The sequence below is a fragment of the Syngnathoides biaculeatus genome, chromosome 5 (assembly GCF_019802595.1).
Source record: "Syngnathoides biaculeatus isolate LvHL_M chromosome 5, ASM1980259v1, whole genome shotgun sequence".
Classification (NCBI taxonomy): Eukaryota; Metazoa; Chordata; class Actinopteri; order Syngnathiformes; family Syngnathidae; genus Syngnathoides; species Syngnathoides biaculeatus.
Window position 1 is genome coordinate 20,026,403 of NC_084644.1, and position 27,599 is coordinate 20,054,001.

The window sequence follows — 27,599 nt, forward strand, 5'->3', positions numbered from 1 at the left end:
TGCCTCTTAATATGCATGAAACCTGGAATTTCAAAATGCCGGATCCCGTATCCATCATGTAAGATGTCGCTAAATCGCAACAAGTATTCAGATAAGCGTATTAAATGCTTAGCTCTTTCCATGTGTTTCGTGTGTGTGCATGCGTCTGTGTGTGTGTGTGCTTATAGCAATAAAAGATGGGCTGAATTGTTCATCATCATCATATCATGCAAAACATCAACATACATTAGACTTTAGTTCAAAGAGCATGTATAGATTAGCTTTAGCCAAGTTTTGCTTTTCTTTGTTTTTTTTTCCATCACTTATACTGAAAGAAACACCATTCTCAACTAGAGATGTTTGGCAAAGAAGAATGTGAGAAGAATAACCTACATCGCAAGTTACAGTACTGTATGTGAAGCAGGCATGTGCATACGTGCTATAGAACTGAAGTGGTGCTCAAGCACCTACTCTTTGGCCCTGGATGAGAAACTTACCCTTTTGCGACAGACCATTTATTTTTTCATTCATCAATTATTTAAAAAAAAAATCTTTGCCATCAATTCCACTCAAAAGTGTTTTAATGTTTTGCAGACATTTATTTGACTACTAGGAGAATTATACATGGTATGACATACGACCTTGATGATTTGTTCTTTGTTCTATGAGTTTCCTCTGCAGGGTGTCTGGGGTCTCCCTTAGAGATTTACTCAGAAGCTCATTCATCCGGGAGGGACTCACAGTGAAGTGGCTGCTCCTCCGCATTGAGAGGAACCTGATGAGGTGCCTGGGGCATTTGATTCGGATGCCTCCCGGACACCTATTTGCTGAGGTGTTCTGAGACCCCGGCAACGACCCAGGACATGGTGGAGAGATTATGTCCCCCACAAATAAACTAATGGTAATAATTTTAAGTTTCCTCCAGTTATCTTTTAGTATGCTGAAAGTATGTTTAGTATGTTTGTTATGTTTGGTGTGTTTATGTGTTTAGTGTTGCAATAATTTCAGGCATTCACGGTGGTGCAGCTGGAGAGCGTTGGCCTCACAATTCTGAAGACCAGTGTTCAAATCCCAGCCTCGCCTGTGTGGAGTTAACATGTTCTCCCCGTACCTGCGTTGGTTTTCTCCGGGCGCTCCAGTTTCCTCCAACATCCTAAAAACATGCAACATTAATTGAAGACTGGATTGGCCCTAAATGAGATTGTGAGTGCGACTGTTGTCTGTCTCCATGTGCCCTGTGATTGGCTGGCAACCAGTTCAGGGTTTACCCTGCCTTCTGCCTGGTGACAACTGGGATGGGCTCCAGCTCTCCTGCAACCCTCGTGAGGATAAGCAGCTCAGAAAATGGATGGGTGGATAATTTCAGATTTTATTAAAGCCCTTTGTTTTGGCATGCTATTGGTCATATATATTGTCTACTGAGTTGGTTGATGGAAGCTGGCTTCCACTCTCTCCAACATTGCTCTGTTGATTCAGGTGACTTCCACGCAAAAGAGCTTGTTTCAACGCGTCCAGTGTGAAGGGTCTGTGCGCATATGCACACAGATCAGCCCACAAAAACTAATCCCACATGGATAAATCAGAGGACCGAAGGGGCCAAGGAGTTTCAGCAAACCTCGAAATGAGGTGGTCAGGACGAAGAACAACAATTGATGCTCGGACATGCGTCGGTTAGACATGTGTCTTTGTTGCAATTCAGGCACAAAGAAGTTATTTATCATCTCCATGTAATGCCCGGAGGTCATATTAACAGATCAAACAAGACCACAAACCAAATCAGCAGAGCAATGTTGGAGAGCGAGCCAACTTCTGTCAACGTCTTCAGAAATGCGTCAATGAAAAATGTTATTTTCTACACTTGATTGTGTCAAATGGTATTCCAGTACGAAAACGTTGGTGTCAAAAACATCTGTTTTCAGCTACCATTTATTATTTTGAGTTTTTCAAACAGTTTATCAAAATGTCTGGTCTTTGTACCCTACCCTGGACCGTTTACCGGAATACTGGCATTATAGTTGAAGAAAAATGCGGTAAAGCGTAATTAAGATACGAAACTTCTTCTGTTTAGGGTAAATGTATTAGCATAATCAACCACATGCCTACCTGACTTTAACAATGGACAGTATTAGTTTCGTTGAGTTCAGAACTGAGGTTCCAAATTTTATTGTGCAACACTGACCTCTATAGGAAAAAATCTTAACAGCAGGCGCTTTAAGATTCGAACGTACAGTATACACTTCCAACAGCTATGCTATGACTGATGATTCAAGAGAATTGCATAATGTTGCAAAGCCTTCAACCAACATGTTCCTCTGTTGAGTAGGTTTCACATTCATCTGTAAATATGTTGCACGGTTTACAACTTTTGCACTGAATCGGCACTATTTGAGGCCAAGATCCCCCGAAGACACATAGACATCTCCAACCTGGCAGAGTGTTTGTGCTGGGAAACAGTTGAATGTGTGAGCTCAGTTCAAACACAGGAGAGGGATGGGAAGAAAGAGAGAAGGCGAGCAGATGGCCTGCTGCAGATAGACTTTGTAAGTGCGCGCGAGGAGTGCTCTCTGAAGGACGAGTCCTCGTATTGTTGTGGCAGCGAGGGCCGCTTCTGTCACACAGCGTAGCGGGGGTCCCCAAAGAGTTTGGTCTTATGGTGTCAGTGTCCCTCCACCGCTACCCCCACCCCGCCAGGCCCTCAGCCACTAGCGCTGGCCCATTGTCACTGCTGCTTTTTAATTTCTCAAATGCAATCAAGTGTGACACAACCTGTTTACCGAGCATGTCTGCCACAAGGAGGGGGTAAGGGGGGATGCAGACACATAAGCCAGGATCTCTGCAGAAAATAATCCTCCATAATGCTAGAGAGTTTAAAGAGGCTTTGCCAGCACACCACCACCCCCACCCCACTTCTCCACCTTCCTTGCGCTTATGAAGGGGGGGGGGGATTAAGAAATAAAAGTGAGGGGCGCATCAGAAGAAAGCTGTTATATTTCTCCCTCAGTCTTGTTTGGGATTTATAATTATTGTTGTTAGAGCACAATTGGGGTGTGAGGGCATAAGCAGCAATAGCGATAAGATCTTGTTGGAGGGGAGGGCGCATTGGGCGCAAAGTGGGTTCCCAGGGAAATGAGACTCCAGAAGATGTCATCTTTCAGCAACTACGAAAAACAAAAAACAAAACAAAACGAGAAAAAAAAATCACAAAGGCGGGCAGGTGGGGGGGAAGGCAATCCCTCACCAAAGTCATTCGTCAAAATAGAGGTTGAAAAAACAGTACGATACATTTTAATTATATATTTATTTTTGTAAATAATAGCAACAGAACACAGTCAATAATAAAATATTTACAAAGGAGGTAATGGGGAGCTGCAGTGGCTATAAAGTCTTCACCCTCTGTTACAAAATATATCATTTTAAAGGCTTTTTCCACCAAAAATCCAACCCAGAACCTGTACAACTCAACAGAATAAAAAAAACTGCACCCATTTAAAGTCCCTCTGATGAAGCCAAAATAAAGTTCAGTTGCTCAATTAGGCTTTTGATGACATTTTTGTAAGTGGCCTTTCACTTGTATCTCACTTTTCTACTTCTGTGGTACTCAAAGCACTACAAGACTCATTCATCTACTGATGATGCAGCATCAGGAACACCAAGGGTTCAGTATCTTTGATTGGAGGATACTTTGACATGATCACAAGGGTGGTGGAACCTACAACCTTCCGGTCTGACTACTCTACCACCTGAGGCACATCACAACTGCAGGTTCATCTCACAGCAAAATCCATGGTCTGCAGAGAACTTCTGAGAATCTCCATGAAACACAGTAAAGACTCATTTCACCAAATGGAAAATTTATGTGAAAACACCAACAAGTGGATGTCATCCGCTGATAGAAAGAAGAAAAAAAGAAGAAAAGTCATCAGGGATGCTGCCAAGAGGCAGATAGGAACAATGGATGAGTTCCAGAGATTTCTGGTAAGTACTGGCTGTTTAGTACATACTGAATGACAAGAGTGTCCTCTCTTTTTCATAGGTCTGGACTATTGGGGATGAAAGTTTCAAGTTGAAAGAAAGGTTGAACTTTTGGGTCATCTTTTTAAACAGTATGTTTGGTGCAAATATCATCAACCTTCATCACCTGAAGAAAATTATACTTCCAGTCAAGCATGACTTTCACAGCTTTGTGCTTTCGCCTGTTTTTCTGCTTGAACTGGGGCCTTAGTTAAGTGGCTGAGAATTGTGAACAGTTCCAAATACTAGTAATTGTTAGCACAAACGCTTCAGATTTCTGACAGAAAGCAAAACGTCACTAAAACCCAACAAAAACAATCAGAGGCACTTCGAATGATGACAAGTGCGTCCAAACTCCCATTTAATGCCTGAATGGGATTGAACGCATTCTGAATGTCATTGTGGTATTTGAACAGGGGTGTGTAGACTTTTTCTATCCATTATATCGTGCTTTGTAAAGTTAATTACCGATAAAAATAATTCCTCGGTTAAAAACCTCCATGGTTTCATGCTAATGATTGCATGAAATATCTCCTTCAATAAAATTGACTTTACTTACATAGAAACAGAGTTCAGGCCAAGATGCTAAAAATCATTCTAAATATTTGTAGTCATATTATCTTCTTCACTTTGTTCAGGCTTTCACACCATCAAGACAACAGTGGCCCTGAAGGACTGAGCATGGGACACCCCTCCCTCCAAACAAGGTTTTCCTGTCTGTTATATGTTTATATTTCATATAAAGGGCTTACCAGCGGTGGCACGGTGAGCAACTGGTTAGCACATGAGCCTCGCAGTTCTGAGGACCTCGGTTCAAATCTGGCCTCACCTGTGTGGAGTTTGCGTTTCTGTGTGTAAGGATGTTTTTTTTCTGGATGCTTTGGTTTCTTCTCACGTTGGAAAAACATGTCAGTTAGGTTAATTGAAGACTTTAAATTGGTCATAGATGTGAATGTGAGAGCGAATGGTTGTTTGTTTATATGTCCCCGGTGATTGGCTGGCGACCAATTCTGCCCGAAGATAGCTTGGTCCAGCACATCCGCAACCCTATTGCGGATAAGCAGTACGATAAATGGATGGATGGGTTCAGCTGATAGCAAGGTGTATTTCACAATACAAATTTGTATTATCGACTCAAGGAAACAATGCTATGCAACGCTAGAGAAACATTGGGCTTAAAAATAAAACACGGCAATAAAATAGCACCAAAGGCTCTTTTAGTGCATTGCACCACTGAAAACAGCAATAAAGAGTAATGTTTTGTTGATATATGCCACAAGCTTAAAGATACTGGCTTCAACTAGATGACAAGCAGCCAGAAATAGCAAGAAATGATGACTGCAAATAAAGTCAGAGTGTTATAAGACGAGGCTTATGCTCAAGAAATGTTATTGGCTATCTTTGTGCAGCACATGTGTAATAGTAGACTGTCAGACAAGTGCTAATGTCAGCTTGAGTTAATGGACCTTTCCAACTGCCGATCTTGCCATGTCCTACAAGCTTCCAAAATGGCGACTGAAAAGAACAGCTTTGAAGTCGATTAACGCGTATTCCAGATAATATTGCAGTATGTTTTTTGCCAAATGTCTCAGTCTTTTCCAAAGGAGTTCTACAAAAAGGTCTCAACTATTTCAGGCAAGGATATATACACGGAATTAAGATTTTGGACGGAGCAGGACGCAATGTCAGAGTACAGCGAAATGTTGGCGATTGATGCGAAAAAAGTGTGATGCTTCACAAACTTCATATTGAAATCCAACAGGATAAAATAGTTGAATCTTACTGCACATGTAAAGTAGGGTGAGTACTTTTGACTTGGAAAGATCATGAGTAATATCATCGTAGTCTTTATAAGTGAGTTGGGTTTGATTTTTTACATTTGAACAATGGCGATTAACTTAGTCAGTACCGAAGTCACTAGATGAAAAACTTTAACTTGGCTCGTAATTGAACCCTGTGCTCTGTCTTAAAAGTCTGATGTGATACAAATGGGCAAATAGAAATTTGTCTTGCATGACAATGCGCATTTATGTGTCACTAACCCGACTCTTTGGCAAAAAACATTACACACTTCATTCAGCAGGTCAGTGATACACTAAGAAAGTGAAAGTTGTTCTCCTGCAATGTATAAAGCACTGATAATAATGAAATCAAACTCAGAGAAGATACTTCTCCCTCAGTTACCTTCGAAAATACAGCCTTGTGTTTGTTGATATTGTTCACATTTAGTTGTACGTGCGGTCTTCCGCAAACCTTAATCCATCGTAGACACTTCGTCAACTGTGTTTTAAGCTTTGGAAAATAAATCAACCGGGACCCTTGTAACCTAGCAGGATATCTTTCTTCAGAATTGCACGTTCCCCAGCGCATTTGGGGACTATTTTCGTCTTAACATTAACTTTTCCAAGCACACGCTACTAACAACCAGGATTGCTTGTGGGACAACATGGTGGCAGGGGAGTGTCAAGCCAATGGTTAAGACAATGCGGCGATCTGATTTACTATTATTGCACGAGTGATTGACAGGTCAGAAAGTTCCCTTATATTAAGTCGTTAAAAATGAAGGCACATTCATATACAATTGGCCTATTTGCTTCACTTTATTTATTCATGCCATTACTAAATTGCAATAATCTTATTTTATTGTATTCCTAAATCTGTCATTTTCTGACCTCATCTTGCCTCTAAACAAATTTGCAAGAAATCAGCATGCCTGAGGAAAAAACACCTATCAAATTGTCAATCATTTATTGTACACTCGTGGGCACTATTTAACCCCCGCCACCTCGGAACTTAAAGTTCAGGATTTTGAAACGTTTACTGAAACTATGGCAGACCATCCAACTCTGGATTTTTTTTAAAAGTCCGTTTCTTGTTTTCCAACAACTGGGCATAGGGTAAGCAAACAAAAGGGGGTGTGAAAATGCAGCAAAAAGCCTAAAAGTGAGGAATTGGCCTAATTGCAAGGCTGACCATGGGAAGTAATGCTCAAGATGGAAAGACCTCATTCTGCTGAGACTATTGAGTCGTGCAGCAAACTTAGCAGGATTTATGATGGCCAGATACCTTCATCACTTTTTTGGTATGATTGTACTTTTAAAAAAAAAGTCTACTTTAAACCAATAACTATTGTAATGGGCCATTACAAAGAAGTCATACTACCATCTTTTTTCAGCGCTAATGCAACTTTGGTATTGCTTGCTCTGTATTTTGTAGACGGTGCATCTTCCATCCTTGTGAATTTGATGACTGCACCTGTGTAAATAACTGAGTGGCATAACTTCGACCTGAGTTGACGGGGGTGCGGGTGGGTGGATTAATAAGATGAGTCACTCAGCTGCGAGGTTTTATGTACAGTAGTCACAAGATGAACATTTTGGCTTATTCACAATGAGGATGACTCCAAAGTTTGCTCACTTTCCTTACTTGTTGATTTCCCTACTGGAAGCTGGAGAAGCACGTTGTGTGGACAAATATGTAGCGAGAGCAGTTGCCATGTATAATGTCAGGAAACAGCTTGCCTGGCTCAGTCAGGGACTAACCCAAACTCACACCAGTGAAGAATGATAATTAGCAAGCAATATCACCATTATTCACACGCTACAACTTAATTGTGCTACTGGCATAAAATGTGCTGGACAATTAAATGGGCAAAACATTCCTGAAGGCTTCACTGCTTGCCCAGCCACAGATAGCGACCACGATGACATACTCCACATCAGAGGCTGACATAGGACTGTTTTTTTTGCTTGATCAAAATAGACTGACCAGCCGCAACGTTAGCTTTCAAAAATACACAAAAGACATAATATACGAAATCAAACACAGGAGCTGTATCAAATATTCTGGCTTCGCAAAGGTAATATACAATTCTCAGTTTTAACTGAGATCATCAGAGACCTTTGATTCTAATCTTTTGTTTACCTCAATCAATTCTGCTTCCTATTCTGATTAATTACTCAGCATGATCCAGTACAATCCCATATCATACCTACACACTACTGAAATATTTAAATAAATGAATTGTAGTTTTTGTTTTTTTTAGACTGATGAATACAGAAAAAAATGGCTGCAGAAAAAAAGGGCTATTTTTTTTTATCCAAGGCAAAAAGGCAGGTGGTTGAGCACCACTTGGGGTCTATGTATGCACACCCCTGATCATAACATTGTGCAAGTGGTCATAATGTTGTGACTAGTTGCTGTAAATACTGATAAGAGTGCATAAGACACATACTGTACGAGAATTGGGAAACACACAGACACACGCGCACGCATGCAGGGACACACACCGACTCTTTTCTTTTTGAAGAGGCCAGCCAAAGTCATCTGGAATCTTCTTCATGCCAATGAATATATCAAGATGCAATTAGTTAAAAAAAACAGCGCCACCTGTTGGTGTCTCGCCCCTGTAAGCTCAAGCTATTATGAAGGGTTACGGGGAAACACCTGAGCCTGTAAATTAAAGCGTTGGCCAACGCAAGGATATGTGTGTGATTGTTTGCACTTGTGTGTGTGCTTGCATTCGTGTGTGCGTGTAAGTGAGCGTGTGTGTGTGTGTGTGTCTGTGTGAATGTTTGTGTATGATTTTGACTTGTTATTTGGCCCGCTTGTATAACCATGTGTGTCGTAGCGCCTCCATTTGTAAAGAGGCTTATTGAGCATATGTGTTGGTATTGTGAGTGTGCGTTTGTGTGTTCCTTCTACAAGTCCTGGGGTGCACCTGGCAGCAATGTGCACATTCTGGCAAGAAAGCAGCTGGCCTGCGGGCTGGGGGGGGGGGGTATTGTGTGGGGAAGGGGTTTGAGAGGGGTGCAGGGGTCGTCCACGGACCCCTTCCCACCAGACTTAGACAGTGGGAGGCAGATGGACGGGCCAAAGCCACAGCCAGGGGGCCAATCGGACCCAGGGGGCTGAGGGAGGTGCCTGACTGAGCTGAAAGACAAACCCAGAAAAATACTGGGGAAAAGAAAGAGAAAAAGACAAATAATGTATGCCTGACCTCTTGACCCTTTTTATCTTCTGAAATTATCTCAAGATGAGGAGAAAGCAAAATTCTGCAATGTACACTACATTTAAAAGTATAAACACCAATATCAAATATCCTATGCCAGGAAACTCAACCAAAATTAGCAAACCTTTCTGACAAGAATGCCTGATATTGACTAATATCATAACACAAATATACTTGTTGGTTAATGTGGCACAGAGGGTCGCCGGTTTGGATCCCTTGCATGTCATCGTTCTGCTCTTGGAAAAGACACACAACCCACATTGCCTTCAAATGAATGCGGTTGGATGTTTGGTGGAGCGACCATGGGCGCAGAATGGCAGCCACGCTTCTGGCAGACTACACCAGGGCAGCTGTGACTACACAAATAGCCTACCGCAACCAGGTGTGATTGAGGAGTGAACGAATAATGTATGAAATTGTGAAGCATCTTTGAGTGCCTCGAAAAATGTTATAAATGTGTAAGCATTATAATTATTGTTTTTATTAATATTATTATTAAATGGCTTTCTTTTATAATAAAATATTTGTGTTTTATATCACCAATATATAATTTAAAATTTTATGCGTATTTTGTGGTTGATATTTGAAAATTTAAGTAACAGTAAATGTCAAATATAGCAAAATGGACACTGGGCCATGAGGTGTAGTGAGTTTGGTGTGGAAGAACTTGAGAGCCTTGACTTCCACATCGTAACACTTTATGTGACAAAGTAATATCAATCAAAAGCCTTTATTGTCATATTGTGATTGTGAATCTTGCTGTCTCATTCACAGATCAGTGAATATTTCAATGTTTTTCCTTGTATTTCTCTTCATTTCAGTTTAGCTCTGAGAAGGTCCCAAAAATATTTGAACCATTTTAGTTACTAATAATAAGAATGCATTTTCTTTGATCAAGGATTTCCAGGTTAGTGGGGATTTGTGCTACCCATTAAAATGTATGGACTTTTTTTTTTCTTTCGTAGAGCCCCAAGCAGGCATGTGCACAGATATACCTGAGTGGTGCTCAAACACAGGCATGATTGACCTGAATGACCTGGATGAAAAAGTGCCCTGATTGCTGCAGTACCTGTCTTGGCCACGACGAAGACAATTCAATAGAATCCATTTCTCTGTAGCCCATTTATCACACCATTTATCAGCCAACTGGAAAGTCCTTCAGCACTTCAAACTTGGGCAACTGCTTTTGTGTAGGACTGTGTCAGTGTAGGACTGTCACATAGAAGTTCAGTATTCATGAATATGTACCGTGGAGTCATAGTGTAGATGTAAGCCACCAGCTCCAGCAGTCCAAAGAGCCCCAGATGCTCGACTGTTTGTATGTTGACTCTGTGTAATTTGTTTGCACTAATTTGTTTTGCTGTACCAGGGGAGTTTCCTGGTTTAATTTAGCTCTATGTTTACCTCTCTTTGTGGCTCGCTGATCTGCTCACCATCGAGACGGAGCAGGAGAGACAGCATGGAGGGTGGGCCCTTCACAAAGCCAAATTAAAAAAAGGAGCCGTGCAGATTGTTTTAAGCTCTGGCAGCCCTTTCAGGCCCAAAGGCCTCGCTCACAGCTCGCACCTGCTCCGTCCCCCAGGAGCTTGCTACCTGATCCATGGCCCTCTCCCTCTCTTTCTCCTCGCAGGCTGACAGCCCAACACCTCCTCCTTTCCACTTTCTCTTCATATACTTCTGTCAGTCTGAGCCCTCTTCTGGTTGCTCCCATGACTCCTTATGTTCCTGTCCTCCTCCTCGGAAACTTCTTGCCACTCGTCTGGCCTCTTCTTGTCACCACCACCTGCTACTCCTTCCCGTTTCATTTCCACCTTTTGTTTTTATTCAACTTTTTCCTCATTGAGGCTTTCTGGTAGTTCCTTTTGTAGCTCTGGCATCTTTTTTGTTTCTACTTCACTCAAATTCAAATGATGGTCAATTGTTAACCCAATTGATGTAATTGATATGTGACCTTTTATACCATGCAATGTTGGGGGGGTAACAAATTATATGTAATCAGATTAAATACATGATGTATGTCTTTGCAAACCATTACATTGTTGGAAGAAAGGGTGTAATTGAATTACAGGTGCTTTTGGGAATCTCTGTGAGTGCACTTTTAGTTACATTTGAAGAAAAATCTGCAAAGACGCATATGTTTTTTTTTAAAATATCACTTCCTCTTTCCAAACCTGACGCCTGTGATTGACTTTCTCTGGTCATATGCTTTCCTGGCAGCGTCTCACTCATACCATTTTTCCCATTTCCCCATCCCATCCCACATCCCATCCCATCTCATCTCATTTTTCCAAATCTGATCTCAAAGTGCCACGTTCTGCTACAATTTATAAGTTTATCATATCTTATCTATTTTGAAAAGGTTAAACTAATCGTCACACTTTTTATGGAACATCTATGTTGTTGTCTAAATTGTGCACATTTGTCATTAGGTCACCATGGTATTATATGGTGGTTTTCCACATGCTGCACACATACAACAAACACATTATCCATCCATTTTCTGAGCCGCCTATCTTCATAAGGGTTGCGGGGTTGCTGGAGCCTATCCCAGCTGTCATCGGGCAGGAGGCAGGGTACACACTGAACTGGTTGCCAGCCAATCGCAGGGCACTTGGAGACCGACAACAGTCACACTCACAATCACACCGAGGGGCAATTTAGAATGTCCAAGTAGTGTTGCATGTTTTTTGGAATGTGGGAGAAAAAGGGAGTGCCCAGAGAAAACCCACGCAGGGACGGGCAGAACATGCAAACTCCACACTGGCAGGGCCGGGACTGAACCCAGGACCTCAGAACTGTGACGCTAACGCTTTCCAGCTGCGCCACTGTGCCATCCAAACACATTAGCTATTACATATGTAAATGTCATGTTTTCCAGTCATCCATCCATTTTCTGAGTCACTTATCCTCTCAAGAGTCAATGGAATGCTGGATCCTATCCCAGGATTTTGGGGCAGGAGGGGCGGTACACCCTGAACTGGTTGCCAACCAGTCGCAGGGCACAGAGAAACAAACATTCAGAACTAGAAATCATCTTTATTGGCCAAGGATAGAACAGTCGCACTCACAATCACACCGAGGGGCAATTATTTTTTTCAGTTCTTCAATTACCATGCACGTTTTGAGGATTTTGCGAGGAAACCGGAGTACGTGGAGAACACCCACGGAGGCAAGGCGAGAACATGCAAACTTCACACAGACAGGGCTGGGATTTAAACCCAGTTCTCAGAACTGTGAGACAGACATGCTCACCAGTCATCCACAGTGCTTTCTATCACTTTATTGTTTGTGCAAAGAACAAATGTGTGGCCATTTCCAAAATAATGACGCACACCCCCGTGCAGCTCTGGTCTCGTGTGATCACTGCTTAATTAACTTACTACCAACATAGAAGCAAATACTCGAATGTGCGAAGCCTGTGGTGAAAACAATGAACAAGTGGACCTGTGAAAGTTAGAACTTCAAGACTTGTTATACTGCACAGATTGGAGTGTCTTTGAAACTTCAACTGGCAGCATGGACAAATATAGAGACAGTGTCACGTCCTATATCAGTTTTTGTGAAGAGTGTGTGTACCAACAAACTCCTTTCGCATATTCAATAACCAACAAGCCGTGGTTCACTGGCGACCTTCAGCACCTTCGTCAGACTCAAAAGGACGCATATCGAAGCGGGTATTGAGTCCTGTATAATTGCGCTAAAAACCATCTTACTAAAGAAATTAACATGGCATCGAGAAATTATCCAAAAAAGATTGAAAAAACAGCAACAACTTTAAGTCAGTCTGGCGTGGATACAATCGCTAAACATCCGTGCAAAAGAAGAATTATAAAGGACTAGCTGATGACTTCTACCACAGATTTGAAAAGGACAATTTGAAACACTCCACCATCAACCTAGTCCCCAAGAAACCTGCAATCTCGGGTCTGAATGACAACAGGCCTTGACATTTGTGGTGATAAAATCCTTTGAACGGGTCACAGGTCCCCTGCTGGACCCCCTGCAGTTTGCCTCCCAAGCAAACAGCCTCTCAGGATCTGATCCTGTAAATTTAAGCATTGGCCAACACCTCAAGATCAACACCATCATCAAAAAGGCCCAGCAGAGGATGTACTTCCTGCGGCTTCTGAGGAAGCACGGCCTGCACCGGGACCTGCTGAGACAGTTCTGCTCGCAAGTCATCGAATCCCTCCTGTGTCCTTCCATCACAGTCTGGTGTGGTGCTCCCACAAAAAAGGACAAACTGCAACTGCCCCCCTACCTATCCATGAGGACTTCCACACTGCCAACACAAATAAACTCGCAAATCTAACGTTAACCAAGCTCTAAGAAACTATCAACACACTATCCAGACTCTCCAATGTCTGCAACTCTCCACAAAACCCACATTTTAATGTCGGTGCCTGAGGGGTTTAAATTGCTATCAAACACCGCGCTTAATCCTGAATCACATCCTGAATCCATCACGTCGAACAGCCAAGGAGCTAGGGTTCAGATGACATCATTTTGGGGCCCACCCCCAAATGAATCATGCCTTGGTACACACTTCGCGGGAACCTTACTTGTTACTTGACGTTGTTACCTAGATTTCTTTTCATAGACCTCGGTTGCCTGTTTTTGTAAATATATCATTTTTTTTGTCATTTCTGCACTCCTGCATGGCCTCCCTGCTTTCTCCACATTTTGGCTTGCTTTCCAACACCATGAAAACCAACCTGGCGCTTGACAAGTTCTTGCATTTTGGAACTTTGGCCATCCCAACTGCCAAGTCATTGACTGTGAAACTTGGCGTGTGAGTGAATTATGTTAATTTTTCATAACAGTAGGTTGAAGGTTCATAATGGTTCACTCAAAATCACATTTACAGAAATAGACAAGATTTACTTGGTAATTTCACAGTTCATAGAGCTGCATGCACTCCTGGGACAGATATTTGTATACAAACCTTAAAAAGTATTTTTTTTCACCTCACCTTGAAAAAGAAAAAAAACTTAAAATTGTCAATGCTTTTTATTGAAATAAGCCAATCGACCAGTTTTTTTTTTTTTCTACACAGCCACAGAGTGATCAATCCATCTGCTCTACATACATCATGGTACAATTTGTCACACAATATTTACATTAAAGCAGCAAAGAAAAAATGGTTGGAGACATTTATTTCTGAAATGGTTTGGTAGAAAGCAGTTCAACTGAAGGAAGGCTTTCAAGGTGACAACATGACAGAGGTTTTGCCTATATATATATATATATATATATATATATATATATATATATATATATATTATTTTATTTATTTATTCCTGTGTCCAACTCTTGAAGTGGATATTATTTCAGGTTGTTTGTCATTATGGACAAAGATTTATGTCTATATTTCAAAATTACTATCAGTCCAACTTCAGTGAGCCTCCTGCTTTTGTGATGCCGGTGGACAGTTAACATGAAATTCATTCTGCAACTGCACAAAATGTAGTTGACTTCTGAGTGGTCTCCTGTGGCAGTCGCTGGCATCAACACGCACCACTGAAAAATCCTTCATTGTTTTAACCTGACAAGACTTTTGTTTTTGTTCCTTTTAGCAGCTGAATGTGTTCTTGAGGGCAATCAAACACGGACAGGATAATGAGTTATGATACTAATATGTTTGTGACATCTCTTCACATGTTGAAAGGGGCTGACAAAAAGGTTATCAAACACGCCTCACAATGAGGCACTGAAACCACGTGATGTCTCCCAGCCAATCAGAGGTAAAAATGATATGTAAAAATATTCAGACACGTGATAGCAATACAAAATGATAATGAAAAATGATATTATAGTATAACAGTATAACATGTTGTAACATCTTGCAATGTACTTCAATGCCTGCAGTGTCCAATTATTGTGGGTGTTTTTTTAAAGTGGATAATACATTTTAACGTGTCCCAAAAGAGGGATTTAAAAACTAAAAATACAATGAAAAGATGAAACGGAGAATGGAGCTAGAAAGAAAGTGGTCATTTACAGTATATTATAAATATTCAAATATCGCTGAATGTTACAGTTATTATGTTGTTTTCACATCGGCTATTTGGTATTCTGATTGCATCCAATGAAATCTTCCTCCATCAACGGTTCGGTTGATGACATTCACACAAGCGGCAACATTCACATCTACTCAGAAGAGGTTTTAGTAGCACAGTGCCCTCACTGCACAAACACTACATTAAATTGCTTCATAAATCAAAATGCATTATTATTTCTACCTATTTGTTGAGCATTTTTCAACTCAAATGAAACCATATTCCCCAAGCTTTCATTTACATAAAAATAAGGTGAAAATAAAATTCCACGCGTGCAAAAATAATTTCTCTTTTCAGAGCAATAAATAACATAATAATAAAAATATATATGTATTTGAGGCATAGAAGCATATATAAAGAAAAACAAAGTGACACTGCTGAATTAAAGCGCAGACTTTCAACCATTTGTTTGAATCACACAGCAACTTTGAACTGTAGCTGCACTTAATAGCAGTACGCGAATATTAAGTATGAACATTGGCTGGGACTTTTTTTCTTACCAGTAACCACAACGTTCTTTTGACAGGAGGGCTTCATTAATAGCTAGGGTGCTATTGCCATCTAGTGGTTATTATTATTAACTACAACCACCATGTTCCTACATCATTTACAGTAAAAAGCTCTAATTCAGCCATTCAGACTTTTCCTCACGAGGGTCGCGGGAGTGCTGGAGCCTATACTAGCCAATTTTGGGCAAGAGGCGGGTTCTAGCTGCAATTGGTCGTTACATATAAACAAACAACAATTTCCACTTACATTCACACTTGAGAGCAATTTAGAGTCTCCAATGAATGCACGATTGGGGATGTGAGAGGAAACCAGAGGAGTATCACACAGGTTCAGGGAAAACATCCAAAGTCCACATTATCTGAACCCAGGTCCTCACAACTGTGAGGCAGATTTGCGAACCAGTCATCCACCGTGTCACCAACCTCCAATTGAACAATAACAACAGCAACAATAAAATAACAGGCACAGATGCTGAGAAATGAATTTCCATCCAACCAGCCAGCAAAGGAAGTAGTTCACCATAAATTTGATATGTAATCTTTCCATGAATGTAGGGTGCAAAGAAATAGCATGATCCAATATATCTCAAACTAGATAACTGGAATAACTAAACAAATAAGCATTTTAGACACATGATCAAGCTCAACTTCTTTGCATGGGTTTCTGCTTTAAGACAAATGGTAAAAAGGTCGAGATACGTGATATACACCAACCCCAACACAAACCTCCTTCTGTATTACAAGATCACACATATAAGGCAAAGACAAAATGCCACTTTGACACTTGTGACATTTTTTTTTTTTTGGGGGGGGGGGGCGCGAATCAAACCAGGGCGGTAAAATGTGGAATTAGAGATTCAGTTTTTCAGACTGGATTTCAAGCACCACACTGTCCAAAGGGAAGCTATAACACGTTGGGTATTTACGACCGAGTCGTAACAGTGGTCCCATTGTTCAGAACTCAGCAGGCTGTGCCGACAGCTGCTCCACTCTTTAGTCAAACCTCCTGGTCGGGCATGGCTTCCTCCTTGAGCCGGATTTCATTATCCGACCCCGTGCCGACATCGGAGTCAAACAGTGAGTGGTCCGAGTTGGGTGTGTGCGTGTGTCTGGCCGAGTGGCTGCTGGCGTCGCTGTCCTCCAGAGTGTCAGTCCTGGAGAAGAGCCCGAAATCCAGCAGACCTGTCGGAGATGCCGTGCCGCTGCTGCTCTCGCTGTCGCCATCGTAGTAAAGGTCCTCCACTTCCACAAACCATTCAGGCCAGAACCTCCTTCGCATCCGCTCGCAGAACATTGCTAAGTTGATCAGTTCCCCTAAGAAAACAGCAAGATCACATGAGTTCAAAAATAGAAGGTATAATGTATGTAAAATTCCCACTGGTGTGCAAAGCGCTTTAGCAGGGGTGGCTGCGGCACCACTGACTCTGCCCTGAACACTGCTTGAGCAATATTTTATCATGCTTGAGTGAGTATCATCACACTTTATACAATCAAAGGTTGCTAATGTGTCGAGCATATTATATTACACAAACCTTTAATGAGTTGTTCTGGCCGTGTACCAGGCAGAGTCCACATGGCCTGAGCAAGATGTCCAAAGACTGTGGCATCTAATGTGGATATCTTGGAGCCCATAAAGTATTTCTTATCCCCTGTAGTGTGCAGAGGAGACAATTATATTTTAAGCATAATACAGAGCAAAGAGATTTTACAGTTTCTTCTGAAGTGCTAAGTGATTACAGATTGGGCGAAGATCCATAATATAGAGACACTTCACGGAAAGGTAATTGTTCATAATGTTTGTATTCCTCTCTGTGGTGTGTCAAATTTATAAGTTTTTTTTCTGCATTATTGGTTCAACTTTAACGTCGCTGTGTTGGCATTTTAATATGTTGTAAACATTTACGTTTCTGCTGTGTGACATTGTTGTGTTGTGAAATTTGAAATTTCTGTGACTGGTCTCGGCCACTATATATTTCAGTCATATTTCATCAATGTTTTAACTTTGAATGTTTTTTTTTAAACAAATGTTTCTGTACTTCTACTTAAGTACACAGTGTCAGTAGTTTTGCAACCTGTAAAGACTGCAATATGTCCTCAAATCAAATTTCAGCGACTGCTCGGCAGTGATACAAAACAACATTCTACTTGCATTATGTAGTGGTTCTTCCTTGATTCAAGAGTATTGTTTGAATGTAATAAACCATAATTGCATTAGACCAAAACGCAAAATAGTTCTTCCTACCCAGCAGGGTGGCCAGCGTCCTCAAGTCCTTCTCCATCAAGGCGTACACTTCCTCCTTTGAAAAGCGACCGATGCCGTGGCCGTACATCTCCCTGCGCACCATGCTGCCGTTCAGGCGGCTAAGCACCCATTTTAGGGTGTCACTAAGAGGGCCACTCATTGCCAGGAGCTTCTGGGTTTCCTCCAAGTTGTCCACCCACTGACAATAGGCGATCGTCCTGCAACAAACGTGACATCCGCAGCCTTACAAATAGGGCATTGGCCAAGTTTTCTAGAGTATTCCATCAGTAATGACCCATGGACACACACACACACACACACGCTGAACTAAGAAAGGCTGCATTTGTATAGGATAATTTGTACATTCCATGAAAATGTTGAGCATCCCATGCTCTTCTCTGGCGCCCTCAGGGGTAGATGTAAGCCAGGCACTATGAAAGCTACATCCACGCATCCATTTTATGAGCCGCTGATCCTCACAAGAGTCACAGGAGTGCTGTGGCCTATCCCAGCTGTCATCGGGCAATAGGCGGGGTACACCCTGAACTGGTTTCCAGCCAGTCCCAGGCAACATGGAGACAGACAACAGTCGCACTCACAATCACACCTAAGGGCAATTTAGAGGCTCCAAACAATGCATGTTTTAGGGATGTGGGAGGAAACTGGAAAACCCACACAGGTGTGGCGAGCACATGCTTACTCCACACAGTGGGGCCAGGATTTGAACCCCAGTCCTCCAAACTGCCAACCAGTTGCTCCATCGTGCTGCCCTGAAAACTGCAGCAAAGTGCAATGAGCTTATGTCTCGGTGTTTCTTCATTTCAAGCAAACATTTAATATGGTCCAACATCCTACACACAGCTTGGATGGCATGCTATTCATTCCCTTCTTTATAGATATGAGCCCATCATCTATTCAGCAACTGCACCTGTTAATGACATAGCGTTTTTGTCCTTTGATAGGCACCCTCCACTTCATGAAAAAAAGAGCACTTGCTTCTTCAACCTATAAGCTGTGCACTTCTGCCTCTTTTCTTGAAGACATCTGCACATTACGTCATGAGGTGTGCTGTTAATATTTTGATTACGAGACATTATTCAACTTCACATTTCATCACAGTACTCACAGTAATCATTATTATTTTTGTAAAGGAGTCCATTTACAAATTCTGTTCCAAATCAGGGCACCGTAAGGGAGGGGGAAATGGTGATGATTCTTCAGACCCTTGGCTTGCAGAACCCAAGAAAAAAAAAAGAATTCATGGAAGTGAAGTGGTGGTGCCAAACAGATTTTCTTTAATGGGGCCCCAAACCTCTGGCAGTCCCCCCATTGTAGATACAAATACAATTGGTGGACGGAAGGATGGATGGATTTTGTGTGCGCTTGTGTGTGCTTCTTCTGATGTTGATTCACAACTCGTCTGTGTGCATGCTTCACCTCAGTTAACCTCCTTAATCCGAGAAAGAGAAAAGGCTCTTTCCATTTGGAAGTTTAACTGTGAACACTAAATGTCGGTTGATTTACGCACTGGCCGAACCCGCAATTTTAAAGGCTGACAGCAAAGCTGGAAAGTAGGGGAGGTGTCCATGACAGAGAGGGACAACAACAAATGTATTTCAATTTTTTTGTATGGATGTGGAGTGAGTCTTTTCACAGTGCCCCCAAATCCCTGACAGTGCTCCTGCGTGCAGACCCTAACAAGATTAGGTCTCTATTAACTAACACACTAATGCTTTCTCACCCTGTTTCCAGATGAACAGATTAGACTTTGTGACCAGACATTCAGTACCATGGCATGGTTCTAAGTAGGCCACTCATGATAGCCATGGTAAGACTGTACAGAAGAGTCTGGTCTTCTGCTTGTCATCCTCTGTTTCCCTCAATGGAAATCGGACAAATCCATCAGGTTAATTTGCCAGGTGGGGCTAGTGACTATTCATGGGCCGCCCACCACCTTCAGTTTCTTATCTTCAACCCTGAGAGCAAATGCGTTGTTTGTTTGAAGATCTGAAAAGGCCATATAAGTGCAAATCAGATGACCAAATTATTAAAAGGGATTAGTCTAATGATTACACTGCTAAAAAGGCTGAAACACTCTGAATTGAATGTGTACCGAATTGTATACCTTCACAGGTTTGAGGGAGAGAGCAGAAATCAATTTAATATGCTAACCAGTGCAATGTTAAAGATAAAGAACATCTCAGCTTGGTGTGATTGGGGAAAAAAAAGATATAACAGTAGTATTACTGTGATGATCACGATGCTCGTGCTGTAATGTTACAAATATGCCAGGAAAAGTCTACTAGAACATCTAAACTGCACTTTTAAGGTGTTTTTGACTCCTGTTTTACACGAGTTTGAACGTGATTTGTTCATTCTGAACATAACCACATCGCAAGTTATAAGAGGGTGTGCACACTTGTGAGACTACAGAATCTCAGTTGTTCAATTTTACATTACTGTTCTAAAATATTTCTCATTTTTTTCACTTCAGTTGCACAGGTCACATAAAGAGTGGAATAAGTTTTGTAATGATTTCATTTTCGGGCTCTCTTTTATTTTTATCTTTGATTTAAAAAAAAGAGATATAGTAGAAGATGTTCCATGAAGATGTTGTTTGGTCGTACGGATGCCAGTTGTTGCGTCCTGTCTTCTCTTTTTCAGGGCTCGACACTTGCTAGCCTGAATGCAGCTACACAAACAGCAACATGCCAGCACACTGCCCTTCCCTGACATTAATATTTCATCCAGGAAGTGAGCACAGAATTCTAAATGCGGCACAGCGCAGATGCAGGACAGCAAGGAAACATCCGGTGAACGGCAGCCATTGAGAAATGTGGGTTACGTCACTGACCTCGGATGATGGAAAGTAATGTGCTTTTTGCTTTGACTATTACAGTTCACAAAATACTCCAGGTACAGAGATGATCTCAGCATGGCACGGGCAAAATACACAGTGAGGTGTGGATCTATGTATGTGTGTGTGTGTGTTTGTGCGTGTGTGTGTGTGTGTGTGTGTGTGTGTGTGTGTATATATATATCTGCATGCGTGCGTGTGTGTGGGTGTGTGTGAATGGAGCTTTTAAGTAATGGAAAAACACAGGAAAGCGAGTTCCGAGAAGTGATGTCCCAGACAAAGTGGTGTGACTCGCCTCCCCCCAGAATGCTCCTGTACATCTTTACATGTTTCACGAGCCTATTTCTTGTTTTTGTTTCACCGCTACACTATTTCCTTATCTATGAATAGGTAGATGGAAAGAGTCTGAAATCTTTTTGCACAAGTGCTATAACAACAGCGCACCAGCTCCAGAATGAGGCACACCTGCACAAGAGAATAACATAACTCATCTTAATATTAACAATATTGGCTGGTTATTATGTTATTGGCCTGGTAAGAAAAAAAATCTGTCAATCAAATGCAATAACTGGGCTCATTACGTACTAATATACTGCACCAATATCACTTCATTTAATGTTTCATTTTTGGATAGAAAGGTGAAAATGCAACCTCTCTCCATCTCTGCATACTTTTCTCGCTTCCTCTCTCCAAATCTTTGTCGATTTAACTTGGTGGCTAGCGTCATCTCGAATGGTGTCTGCTGGTCCTTGGACTTTCAAACCACCTCTATACCTATGTAGTGGACCTGATAGCTTTAGGACTTATTCTGGTATTGGGCAGTTGTTCTACGTTATGAGCCTCTCACATTTTCTCTTACATTATGGGTTGGAGAAGCTAAAAAAAAAAAAAAAAAAAAAAAAGAATACAGCCACATATTAAGACACCATAATGCAACACATTTGCCCTTTTAAAAATGTAATAGGTTCATAATAAAATTTACTATTATGTTATAGACTCAGATTTACAAATAATGTTGTTGTTGTTGATTTTTTTTAACCATGCAAATGAATGTAATAAGCAGCCAATACGATAAAAAGCTATTACGTACGTTACTAGCCAAAATGTATTACATCACAGGTTCGGGACTTTTATTGCATTATTGGCCAGTTATTACATTATGGGTGCATTCATTTTTAAATAGGATGAACCTCTTACTACATTGGCTGTCACTTGCTGTTGTCACTTGCACAGACCACAATAATAAGCAGCTACTAAAACATCTAAAATAAACCAACACAGCAGACCCTCAAAGCTGGAGGTGCCAAATTCATTTTTGTCATGGGTAATTATGTTTTTCCTCAGAGGGCCTTTAGGACTGCAACCATATAAATATATCATCGCCTCATCATATTCTTACATATACACAATTGATGGATGGATAATTCTCAAATTAGTCTCTTAAATTAATCCCCTGCATAGCAGTGAGCTGGATATTTCTGGCCAGCGTGCACATTCCAGTATTACACGAAACAAAATACTGTCTCAATTCTTCAAAACACTCAAGCAAAGGACGACAAATTCATCATCCAAAATGGGGCACCTTACCAGTAGAGATGTTCTTCAACCATTTTGGTGACAGCTCGAGAGACGGCTCTCTCCTCTTGCGTGAGGTTGTGGTTGAGGTTGACGCCCAGTTTCTCTTCGAGGAAGTCCACGATGAACTCTGACCCTGAAACCTGTTCGTAGTTGTACTCCAGCCAAGGCATTTTTCCCTGGGGTGACAGCTTACCATCAAAATAGTTCTAGGGAGAAACACACCATGGTTTAAGAATCCCGCCGTCCATTTGCTGTGTCAGGGAATAATAATTCGCATGAAAGAAAGTAAAAAGACGTGCTTGAAAACGGGAATGAGTCATCCTGATTTCCAGGCCGGTTGCTCACAAGAACCCAAAAGGCCAGCACTTACCTGATAGGGCAGGTCCACCATTCTCAGATAAGTCTCGATTTTGAGGCAGAAAGGTGAGAGGCTGGGAACACCATTCTTTGGTCTGGAGAACTGATGGAGGATGATGGCATCTTTAGAGTCCAGCTCCTGCTCCTTCCTGCGCGCACACACACAAAACCACACACAATTTTAGTTTTAAATGGATGTCGTCTAGTACTTTTTGTCTTAACATAATATGGTCGGTCATTCTGTTAAATCGATAGCTTGACTGACTGAGTCATAACACCGTCTTCACGGAGGGCTGTGTACATTTCCCGTCCCTCTCTCATGATGCAGTCATACACTGTGCACAAATCGTGTACTCTCTTTTAATGGACTTGGTTGCCATTTCACTCATAGTGTAAAATTTGGTTGTTTTATTAGTGTTGTTTTAATTGTAGATCTAAGTCCATACTCTACACACAATACCGCTGGGGACATATTGCGACAGACAACAGTTGCACTGACACTGGCACTAGTGGTAATTGAACCAATTCTGCCTATGCCAAAATCAGACAAGTTCACAATTACTTGTATCACAGCTGACTCAATTCTGATGTAATTCTTTTCATATTAATCTATTTGTGTGGTAACAGCAGCGGTATAAAACTGAACTTTGTGACAATATTGAGGAGTGTAAGGTACCCAAAATATTCTCAGTGTGATGCAAAGCAAGAACATAAAGTGCTAATCAAAGGTCATCTGGCATTGGCCCAAGTTATATTAATATAGTATTTTTCACACCATCAAAATAAACACTTTTTAAAACTGTCCACTGAAGAGTCCGCTTTGACCTCGAACCGAACTAAGTACCTCCTCAGGACCCCTTGACCATGAGAGTAATTAACAGAGCCTAGCATAGTACTGCATTTTATTTTACTCCATTTTATTTCCTTTTTTTTTTTTTTTTTTTTTTTTTTGCAGTAGTATTGAGAGACAACAGAATAACATTTTTGGAATAATGTTTTCTTTTTCCACTGAGGCTTTTGCATATTTTTTTAGACCTAATTTTTCAGACACATTTTTAAACCATTTTTGTCACCTTACTTCAGGTTCTTTTCAGTACATAATTGTTTAAGTATTTGCTGGACATTTTTTTTTTGGTAATATGCTGTTTTCTCATATTTTTAGTCAAGGAAACTTTGTATAGTGAAGTGAATTTTCATTGATTAGTGTCCTTACTTATTTATCTTTGTTTTTTTGTGTATTTGATGAAATCCAGCCTCCCAATGCTGTTTTACTTGGAATGTTGTGTTAATCCACCACATGTCTTTTTGTTGTTGTTTTTGTTGTGACTTTTCAGTCATATTATAGTCCCTCGAAGAAAAATGCACCAATTAAATCTGATTTTCTTGAGGGGCCCCAATGGAAGCTCAGGCTGATTCTAATACGATTGATTGCTTAGTATCTCTTTTGGCCAACAACGTGAAGCTCAATTCACGCATTTGTGTCTCTGTCCACTGCCCTGTGGTGCTGAAATTGGTTGTCGAGCAGTCACTGTAAGCGTTGCAGCTTTTTTTCCCCAAATCTATGATGTCTGATCATTCATGCCCTCCCACCACACATTAGATTTATAACAACAACTGCATTACATCAAAAATGACGTCACATGTCCCAAACAGATGATGCTGGTTGGACTTCAGTGGGCTGCACGTGACTCTGCGGCAGCGCTCGTGCACCACATGCAAGGTTAGAGACACTGTTTACACAGGATGTTTTCACCCCTCCGTACCGTCCTGACCCGAAATAATCCTCCCATTGGCAGCCATGCACACTTAGCTATAGTCTATTAATCTGTTTGGCATGCCAAGGATTGATCACATCTCGTTCCACGCTGCTGAGAACAACATTGTACGGAAACACCAGCGGGCGTGCATGAGAGGTAGGCCCGAGGAGCACTTTGGTTTTAGTCACGCTCAGGTGGCGACGGGGCGGGCACGGGAGATGGCACACGAGCGGACGCGTAACTTAATTATGGCTGAAATGTATATTTAGCCCCCTCCGTTGTTGAGAGGTGCCCTTGGAAAGAGGAAGTAGATGCTGGAGGCTCGGCAACAATGGAGAAAGCACAGCTTGGGGAACGCAAGTGCGTGCACCGGAGGTTTTATGAGGAAAAGGCTAGGCTACCTGATGGCAAGCAGCTCGTGCAGCAAGTAGGCTGCAGCGGCCAAGAGGGCCCCCCCGGTAATGTAGAGGGTCTTCTTCCACCAGGAGTCCGAGCCCAGAGCCGTCATGATGCTGCCGTAGTCCTGCAAAGGGAAGGCGATGATATATCCATACAACGACTGCGGCTGTTCGGACACACACAGTCCGAGGGGGAGGCTGTGATTCCGGCCCAGATCCACTACGCACGGCCGGGAAGAGGCGAAGCCAGCAGCCCAGTACATCCTCCCTCCGTCGGTCACACGCGGCCCTCTTCCTCGCCACTGCGCTCCCTGCTGGGCTTCATGGACGAGTCGGTCCGGTCTACGGCATTGTGGTGTTGAGGGGAGGGGGCTAATTTAATGCCACAAAACTATTAGAAGTAAACATCTCGATTTCCCCTCCCTACGATGAAGATGCTTAGTCCCCCCGCCCCCGCCAAGTTCACTTTCCTTTGACGCGTCTGTAATCATCAAGTTCCGCAGAAGTAGAGAAGCTTCACTTCCGAAAAATGTTTTTCAAAATAAATCCTTCTGCTCGTCGTAAGTGTGCAGGTTGAAGTTTGATGTCATTACAAAACTTCAACACTTGGTAACATTTCAATATGAGACCATTCAAGACCTTCGCCAGGATTCAAATTTTAAAAAGTGACCAACAATTCAATTATCCCTTATTGATGTGTAACAGCATGAGTGAGTGCAAACCTCCAACAACTTCAATTTATGGGATTGAGGCATAATTCCAATTCTTATAATCATTTTAGGTTTTCTCCGGTCTCCTCAGTGAACGCTTTACCAATTTAATTAAATCTAACCTATTCATTACAATTCCTTGCCTTGCTCAGGAGCACCTTGAAGGTAGCCAAGAAGTAGACTACTCCAAAAACTAATTGCAATTTTACATTTTGCCTGCAGAAGGACTTGAATTGTAATCCTCGGGCGATCTTATTTTCACGAAGTAAGATGTAGAGAAAGTATAGATATCTATTTTTCAAATATAGAAAATAAACCAGGGTCAACAGAAAATTTAATACTCAAGGTAAGTACAGACACCTGAAAATCCACCCAAGGACACCAACTAAGTATAAATATGTCAAATTGCCTGCCTTAATACAAAACAAGTCCCAGTCTGTGTTTTGATGCATCGCCCTGACTTTGGTTAAGCCAGTGTGGGTTCGCCTCTCATTCAGCGAATGTGTGATTGTGAGTGGAAATCGTTGTTAAGGCTCTTTTGGTGGTGTGATTGACTCGTGACCAGTCCAAGGTGTAATCTGAATTTCACTTGAAGTCAGCTAGACTTCAACTGTCATGACCCTGAACAAGATAAGTGCTGTACACATAAAATGGACAGAACGATATTACAAATAAATAACATTTGGTCCCGCATTACTTTTATTTTGGCAAACAATAGTTAAGATCCGGTCTCAGTGCAGGAAATTGTTCTAATTTAACAGAGCTGGCCTATTGTTTGCTGGAGGTGAGGAGGCTACCCCACCCCACCCTGACGATCCAATGAGACAAGTGGCCATCATTAATATAAATAATGCACATAGACTGCATATCATTTTTGGTTTCATCCCACGATAGCTGCATGTTCTTTACATTTGTATGTAAAACTGTTTCCTTATACATTGTAAACAAAGTTGATGTAAATACTTTTAAAAAAGAAAAGCTGCAGAAAAAAGTGACTACCATCATCATAAAAAATAGCACTTTTTTATTTACTTTAAAAAGTAGCGGCTCGTCTTGTACCTGCATTGTAAATTTAGATTAAGTATAGAAAGAAAGAGACCCATTGCAATTTGCAGTACTCCAAGATACAGATTTAAAGTACGTGTTTTAAATCTGTATCTTAAATGTTTATATTTTCCTAATGGCTACTTTTATTTAGCTCCATGAGACAATGTACAATGCTATAGTGTACAGTATTGCAGTAAAATCGCTTCAAGGTCGCATTCTGCAGGCAGTTCACCGCATGAAATCAATATTTTAGGTTTTTTTTACTCCGGTCAACGTGCTGCACACATCTTTAAAAAAAAAAAAAAAAAAAAAAAAAAAACATCCCAAAGAGAATCAAGACCGCTGCTCTACTCACTCTGGAACAAACTCGGAAGTGCAGCAGGTAATTCATGTTGACGCCGCCGACCATCGCGTGCTCTTGGACAGTGTTGGCCGGGCATGCCTCCAGATGGCTGGAAACAACTTGCTCAAAGATTTCGTCAACAGGTGGCGACGTGTCCGGATCGAGAGCGAGGTTACCTTTTGGGAGAGCAGCAGAATGCGTCCGTCGCTGTGTCTCGACTACCGATATTTACCGGCTTGTGTGCGCGCGCAGGACGACGCCAAGATGGGAGGAGAAGGGGCTTGTTTTTAACGATTTTATCACGACCAAAAACCGACCGTTGAAGATTAGGATTTTATTTTCAAACACCATAAGGTTTTCCTCTCTAAAAAGTAATGTATTATGCTCCTAAAAATGGGCTCCAGATTCATTCATTTGGTATTTAGGGGTACACGTGATGTTTAGTCATTTGTGGAAATCATTCTCCAATCTAAATGGTTTCTCAACCGAAAAATGAAAGTTCTCTCAATCCTTGGAGTATGCATTCTTCTTATTCAGCAGGCTTGTTTTTTTTTTTTTTGGTTTTGTTTTTTGTTTAACTTGAGCATTCACCCCATGACCATGTTTTTTTCTCTCTCGAGAACTCTGTTGCCCTGACTGTTTTGGGTAATTGTTATGCCATCCCCAGCCTGAACTGAATTTGGAAATCATTCCCATTTTATTTCCCCTACATTATTGACTTACATTCTTTGAACTATCATA

At 41.5% G+C, this 27,599-nt stretch overlaps 1 protein-coding gene across 2 annotated transcripts; it reads right to left on the reverse strand.

The window, feature by feature from the left end:
• Positions 1–15,000: 15,000 nt before the first annotated feature.
• faxcb (failed axon connections homolog, metaxin like GST domain containing b) lies at positions 15,001–27,101 on the reverse strand. 2 transcript variants are annotated; one of them, XM_061820153.1, is made up of 8 exons: positions 27,035–27,101; positions 26,871–26,967; positions 24,762–24,883; positions 22,617–22,752; positions 22,256–22,452; positions 17,812–18,029; positions 17,102–17,218; positions 15,001–16,883 (listed from the first exon to the last, which is right to left on the reverse strand). In XM_061820153.1, exons 2-8 carry the CDS (start codon positions 26,922–26,924, stop codon positions 16,567–16,569), a joined length of 1,161 nt encoding a protein of 386 aa, XP_061676137.1. In that variant the 5' UTR covers positions 26,925–26,967; positions 27,035–27,101; the 3' UTR covers positions 15,001–16,566. The 2 variants fall into 2 exon arrangements, with proteins under 2 accessions (XP_061676137.1, XP_061676136.1); XM_061820152.1 differs by lacking the exons at positions 26,871–26,967; positions 27,035–27,101 and having other exon boundaries at positions 24,762–25,131.
• Positions 27,102–27,599: the final 498 nt, after the last annotated feature.